Here is a 6,951-nt window from a genome sequence, read left to right as displayed (position 1 = left end):
TATGTACTTATTTTATTATTATTTTAATTCACCAAAAGTGACATTAGTTGATGAAGATTATATCATAGAATAAAACGTATAAACCTCCTAAACCTGTGTTTACCACAGATGTTATGTTCGGCGTTCATCCAAAACCCCATTATTTCCCCAAAGGCATTGGCCAACGAGCCATGGCAGAGTCACTCAGGTATAAAGAAAGGCGCAGTTAGTTCCTACAACAAGACCCCATTACTATTGCTCTCTATAAACAACTGACCACAGTTTCTAAACATACTGAACTGACTTTAAAGCAGCTTGCCCTATCCGGTTTATTCTGGTAAAAGACAATAACTGACCCTGGATCAGTTATAACCGCTGCACAAGCGCAGACTTCTAATCACGTGGTACAGTAGCTTCCTTTCTTCTCAGAACCAAGGAGAATTATACGCTGCGAAATGGAGGTGATGATGTTATACACGTATTGCATGTTTATCAATTTCTGTATATTTGAGTTGGAAGTAACAGAGTGTAAAGTGCAAACCGATAAAAAATTGTTTTATCATGTTACAGCAACAACAAAATTGTGCGCATTCTAACCGCAACGTTAGCTAACTAACTAGCACAGCTGCGTCTCTGAACGTTTGGCCATCAAATTGCATCATGCCTGTCATGTAGTGCTACGGTTTCAATGTTGCATGCATTTTGGTTTGTAGACGAGTGCTTAAATGTATTGTTGGGATACATAGCTACCGGTATAATAACGTTATAGGCCTTAAAATGTAGGACAGGCTACGCCTATACATAGTAGTACGACATGCAGTGAACTTGAAAAATGAATTTACACACCAAATATTGGTATTTGCATTATAAAGTATATTAAATAATATTTTCAAAATGGCGAATTGTTGTTTCCCCAAGAATGTTATAGAGTCGTGGCTAATGAGATAATTACACTATCTCTCCTAAAATGTTTTCTGTGGGGGTGGTTTTTATCAGCTAAGTCTGTCTTGCTGTTGGGCACTGGGCAGAGCTGATTACTGTACGTAACCCATAACATTATATAATTTTCTCAATGCTTGTAACCATTTAAACAGCCTGGTTGGCTAATGCATTCAAATGCAGTAGGTCTGCTTTGGGATGGTGTGAAATTTAGAACATTTGCACTTATATTCAACAGGGCCATGAAGCTAGGGAGCCTGAACAGCTCAGGAAGCTGTTCATTGGGGGCCTCAGTTTTGAAACCACTGAAGAAAGTTTAAGGATCCATTTTGAACAATGGGGAAACCTCACAGATAGTGTGGTACGTATGCATTTCACTCGCATTTGATTTAATAAAAAAAGTGTCCAGCATTTACAATGTATTTCTTGGAGACCCACCAAATTGTTCCAAGTAATGTAAGCTAATACGTTGGTTTCATGTAGGTGATGAGGGACCCAAACAACAAGCGCTCCAGAGGGTTTGGCTTTGTAACATACTCCTGTGTGGAGGAGGTGGATGCCTGCATGGCAGCTCGCCCTCATAAGGTGGACGGGCGTGTTGTCGAACCTAAAAGGGCTGTGTCGAGAGAGGTAAGCGAACTCTGCTTCAAATTCAGGTGCATTTGCTGTTGTGCAGGTGTTGACCGGTGTGTGCTCACTGCCCAGCGCTTCTTGTCTGTCTCAGGACTCCAACAGACCAGGTGCCCACCTGAGGGTGAAGAAGATCTTTGTTGGGGGTATCAAGGAGGACACCGAGGAGGACCATATCAGAGAGTACTTTGAGACCTACGGGAGGATCGAGACCATTGACATTATGGAGGAACGCGCAACTGGGAAGAAGAGGGGATTCTGCTTTGTTTCATTTGATGACAATGACACTGTGGATAAAATTGTCGGTATGTATGTGGTTGTTGCAGCTTTGTCCTTTTAAACATCAGTAAACATTCCGTTTGCTAAGTATTCCCCATTGTTTTCCTTTCAGCTCAAAAATACCACACAATAAACACACACAACTGCGAAGTCAGAAAAGCACTTTCAAAACAGGAAATGATGGAAGCGTCCAATCAGAGGAGTAAGAATAATAACCTGTCTTTATACTGAATGTAAAATTGCGTGACTGTTTTAGAGAAACACATAGAATGCGCTTCATTTGTCAATATTGGCATTTTATTTTTAGGTGGGGGTGGTGGCTCTGGGAACTTCATGGGTAGAGGTGGCAACTTTGGGCGAGGTAAGCACTTTTTACATTTTGATATGGGGATAAATTTGGAACATAAGAACAGTAATCACACAATACATGTAAACATAATTATCTTGTGTTACAGGAGGCTACGGTGGAGGAAGAGGAGGTTATGGAGGAGGGGATGGATATGGGGGAGATGGTAAACATTTCTCTACCATTAGTGGATAATCAGATGAGGGAGGATTTAAAGATGCATTACTTGAAGAGAGCTTGTTCTAATCTGAGTGTGCTGCTTTTGGTCACTGTTCTGATCTCACTGGTCAATTTGTAACCTGTTCAGAGCTCACTGGTCTGTTTGTAACTTGATCTGAGTGGTCTGTTTGTAACTTGATCTGAGTGGTCTGTTTGTAACCTGTTCTGATCTGAGACATACTGTTTTGTAACCTGTTCTGATCCGAGACACTGTTTTGTAACCTGTTCTGTGCAGGTGGGAACTATAGTGGAGGTCCTAGCTACGGAGGTGGACGTGGTGGGGGGGGTTATGGGGGAGGAGGTCCTGGGTATGGAAACCAGGGAGGAGGATATGATAACTACAATGACGGAGGCAACTTGGGAGGTACAAACGCCTATTTTAGCCAGGATTTATTGTCTTGGCTCGTGATTGATTTTTTTGAGTTGCACTCACAATAATTGGATTTGATGTCTGACCTTCTAAAAACAAATCTCTGACTGCTAGGAAACTTTGGTGGTGGAGGAGGAGGTGGTGGAAATTACAATGACTTTGGTAACTACAGAGGACAGCAATCCAGCTATGGCCCCATGAAGGGAAACAACTTTGGTGGCAGAAACTCTACTAGCCCCTATGGAGGTGAGTATTATCTCCCCTGAGCTGGATGTGAATGTTGTGCTGTCTGATGACACAACATTCATCTGCCAATCGTTGTTCATTCCAGGTGGCTATGGCTCAGGCAATGGAAGTGGGGGTGGCTACGGCTCACAGCGCTATTGATACTATGACACTAGGGTATGTTCCATATTTGTTATTTTAAATACTCTGCATACCTGACTGTTATAGTACAGCGTGAGCCCACGCAACACTAGAATAACAATTTTTGTTTTATCCTGTATCCATTCAACAGGCTACAGTTCTTAGCAGGAGAGGAGATGAGCAAGGATTTGCCAGGAAAGCTGCAGGTTACTGTACTTTTAGGCAGTCGTCTGAAAGCATTTAAAGGAACAGAAGTCAGAAAGTTACTGCAGCTATAACGGGAGACTAATCCTTTAATAAAAAAGGCTACACAAGCTACAAAGTGCAAGAGTGTAGCTAGTACCTTTCTTTATTTGTGGTAGATGTTCCCCCACTTTATATTTTTTCCTTTTGTGCATCGGAAGTGTATGTATTGTGCCTGTGGAGTCAGAAAGTGTTTTTTTTTTTTTTTTTATATATATATAATTTTTCTTCTCCTAACTCCAGTCCGTTTTGAATATTCCTACGTTATTTTTGCTGTAGATTGATAGATTTTCTCTGGTCTTCTCATCTTTGTCATCTTTTGAAGAACTTGGTTCTGTCAAAGGGGCGTAGACGCATCAGGCCCTCAAATTGGCTAGAGCTGCCCTTCCCCCCCCCCCCCCCCCCTCTCTTTGAAGTTAATATGATTGCAAGTTTCCGTATCAAGTGTATTATTATTTGTATTTCCAAGAACAGTATGTATTTCAGTAATTTCATTAGTGTAACAGAAGTGGTTATAATTAGTGCAGACAACAATTTGAGGAAATGTTTTACACTACTTGTATGCCGTAAACTCAATTCTAGATTGTTAAAAAAAAATATTTTTGACAAGTGGAAAAAAAAGTTGAATAAAGTTGTGTAGTAAAGTCTTATGAAGTATAGTGCATCATTGGCTCAGAGAAAGATTGAAGGATCGGATTATTTTCATGTCCGTCATCACTAATCAGGTGTTGCAAATCAATACCCTCAAAAGTTTTGTTTTCTCTGAACTTCCTTGAAATGTAAAACAAAAAATACATCTGGCTGGATGGGAAAGGGAGTCTTAGCTAGTCCTAGGGCGAGGTGCACGCATCACCTAGCCAGCATTGCACTAGTAGGATTGTTACAGCTACAAGCCACTTCAGTTGAGCCTCGGCAGATCAGCATGGAAGATTGCAAATGACTTTGTCAGACAGGACCTCTTCAGCCCCAGCACAGTGGACAAGTCAGCATGTTGTGAGAGGAAAGAGAAGGCAGTACCGAGAGCCGCACCCTTGGAGAAAAGCTTGCATTGTCTTGCCTGGTAGTGAGCGTCAGCCTCTCAAGGCTAGCTATACCTTTCAAGATCAGCTGATGCTAGCGAAGAAAGACTAACTAGAGTTCCTGGACACTTGGGACATCCTGTTGAGTCAGATACGACAGATTACCAGGAAGTTCTTATTTAGCTGTCAGACCTTACAAGGGGAAAGGGAAGTGAGTATTTCACAAGCAGTGGTAACATAAAGATGGAGTAGGTAAGAGTAACCACTTTGCTTGATTTACAGATCGGGAAAGAAGCATTACGACTATTAAAGGCTGAAAATCTCTAATGACAGGATTACATGGAGATTTCTGGATGGGTAAGACTTAAGTATTTCTCAAAGTATACAGTAAGGCTATGTAAGACACTAACACTCATAAGGTAGAACAAATGCTATTGAGTCTAATCCCTTTCGAGAGTCAAAGTGTACCATTCACTCAGTTTTTAATTAAGATCATTTTGAAGGATCTCATGAGTTCCTTGCACTGATCTCTGGAGGTCTGCAGAGAACATGCTTCAATTCACACAAACTTACACCCCTATAGATATCCTTGATATTTTTTTATCTATGTAGTTTTTATTCAATTTCAATGTATAGCTTTTAATAGTAATAATAAAAAGTAGCTAAATTAAGGATGGTGATTTTTCAACCCCTGGTTAGACAATTTATTATAGTTTGAAGAAATTAATACTTATGCATGTCTATTAAATAAATGTGTTTATTGAATAAAGACATCAATCAAAGGAACGACTGATTTATTTGATGTATGAACAGTTGATAGTTGTTTTGTTCGCCTCACACAGCCTCTGAATAGAGGGTGGAGAAGGTTTGGCGTTCAAATGTAATGTTTGTGAAAAGGCCTGGAACTGCAGGATACAATGCGCAGTGCTAGCGGACTACTCATTTATTCTTCCGCTGCTCTGTCATTCGCTACAGAAGAAAGTGGCCGGATCAAGGAGCCTTGGGTAGCCAGGAAAGTGCAGTGACTGCTGCGCTTTTCCCGAAGTGTGTCCAGCTGACTTTTTGAAGTGTAGCTGAACAATGGAGTACACTGTTGCATAACTTAATAAATTCCGGTGGAACCATGTCCTCAAAGTGTTTTGGCTTACACACAAGAATTTATAGAATTAAAGGATTCAGGTCATAATATTCCATACTTCCCTTTTTATGCACTTTTTTTTAATGCCTATTCTGACCTTGAACTTGGGCATGACGTAACGCATGTCTCAACCAGCTATTCTTTCCGGGGTGGAGATATTTAGACATGGAAGTTGTGGCAGAGGTGTGTCTACAGAGCCACGGTATTCTGACCTTGACTTAATTCCGCCACAGTAAAGGTGAATAAGGTCGAGAAACCTGTCGCTTCCAACTGGAAGAGCATCTACACCATTCTCCTTGCTTGGAATTTACAAATGTATAAGCGCTATTGATAAGAGCTAGGTAAATGAGTATCCGTTTGCATAAGGGGATTGTAAATATAACATGTGTTTTACGTTATGCTCGCTGAAAACAACTGACAGCAAACTGAAGCATATCAACTTTCCCACGGTGACGTTTATGAAATGGTGTGCCATTATGTAGAATTTACATTGTAAGTCCTTTTAACTTCAAGGGGTGAAATTTAGAGACCCAAGCTGTATGCTTCTGTAGCCGTACACAAATCATGGTAGAGCGCCAAATCTAGAGTTGATTCATGATTTCTGTTTTAATTATATACCCGGACTTTTCACATTATTTATTGCTTTAAATATTAGCCACTATCGATAGCCACCATCAGTTATACCCACATACATTTATAACTGTCACTTCAGTGTTCGTTTGCTTACATTTTGCATCATTCCAACACGTCGTTAGTCTACCTTCCTTTCATATGTCATGTTCGTGTGGTTGTTCCTGAGTATAGCTAGCGATAGTGAATCGTACTAGAAGTTGTGCAGTAATGTCGGACATGTAGCCTACTTCAATCTTAATGGATTGAACCATACGTGGCCTTTTAAACCTGCAGCCTGGCACAAGGTTCACGATGACTGGACCATTGTCATCACAGTTTCTTGATTAGTGGAGATTATTAATGTGGATTAGTGTAGCCTACTGTTTAACCCATATTCTACACTTTTCTCACCTTACAATAATTAATGGTTTGAACAATTTAATATGGCAACTTTCAATCACAAATATATTTAGTGCGTAAAAGCTCTCCAAACCTGTTTGTATTATTCATAAATACTTTCCTAACTGTAAATAATATACACGGTCAGAGTATTTTTTAAATCTACCAATTGGCGCCGTAAAGGAGGCAGAATGTGTGTATTTACATGGCTTTGTTTCATCGATCTCCAATATTCTGAACCTGTTCTCTCCATATATTCTAGTGAGTCTATTGAGAAAATTCCAATTAAAGGGGATCTCTTTACATAAATGCACTAAAAGTCTGTTAGTCTGAATACCAACTACTGAGAAGTTAGTAGGAAAGGCGTACATTTCTGAATTGGCCTAATTTGAATAGTAAGCAAGAGACCAAC

General features: G+C 40.2%; 1 protein-coding gene across 1 annotated transcript; it reads left to right on the top strand.

Moving 5' to 3' along the window:
* Positions 1 to 359: 359 nt before the first annotated feature.
* On the top strand, positions 360 to 5,180 carry LOC139380968 (heterogeneous nuclear ribonucleoprotein A3-like). The gene is made up of 11 exons (XM_071124170.1): positions 360 to 440; positions 1,157 to 1,279; positions 1,402 to 1,548; positions 1,643 to 1,853; positions 1,940 to 2,029; positions 2,135 to 2,188; positions 2,283 to 2,339; positions 2,628 to 2,756; positions 2,877 to 3,008; positions 3,094 to 3,164; positions 4,673 to 5,180. Exons 1-10 carry the CDS (start codon positions 435 to 437, stop codon positions 3,147 to 3,149), a joined length of 1,005 nt encoding a protein of 334 aa, XP_070980271.1. The 5' UTR covers positions 360 to 434; the 3' UTR covers positions 3,150 to 3,164; positions 4,673 to 5,180.
* Positions 5,181 to 6,951: the final 1,771 nt, after the last annotated feature.

This window comes from Oncorhynchus clarkii, chromosome 22 (assembly GCF_045791955.1).
Source record: "Oncorhynchus clarkii lewisi isolate Uvic-CL-2024 chromosome 22, UVic_Ocla_1.0, whole genome shotgun sequence".
Lineage (NCBI taxonomy): Eukaryota > Metazoa > Chordata > Actinopteri > Salmoniformes > Salmonidae > Oncorhynchus > Oncorhynchus clarkii.
Note: the sequence above shows the minus strand (reverse complement) of the source record. Positions and strands in the feature narration are given on the sequence as shown.

What these genes read in the sequence shown, in the direction of transcription:
- LOC139380968 (XM_071124170.1), top strand. An exon ending in CACTGTGGATAAAATTGTCG is followed by an intron (nt 1,854 to 1,939) that starts GTATGTATGTGG and finishes TTTTCCTTTCAG; the next exon opens with CTCAAAAATACCACACAATA. An exon ending in AGGTGGCAACTTTGGGCGAG is followed by an intron (nt 2,189 to 2,282) that starts GTAAGCACTTTT and finishes CTTGTGTTACAG; the next exon opens with GAGGCTACGGTGGAGGAAGA.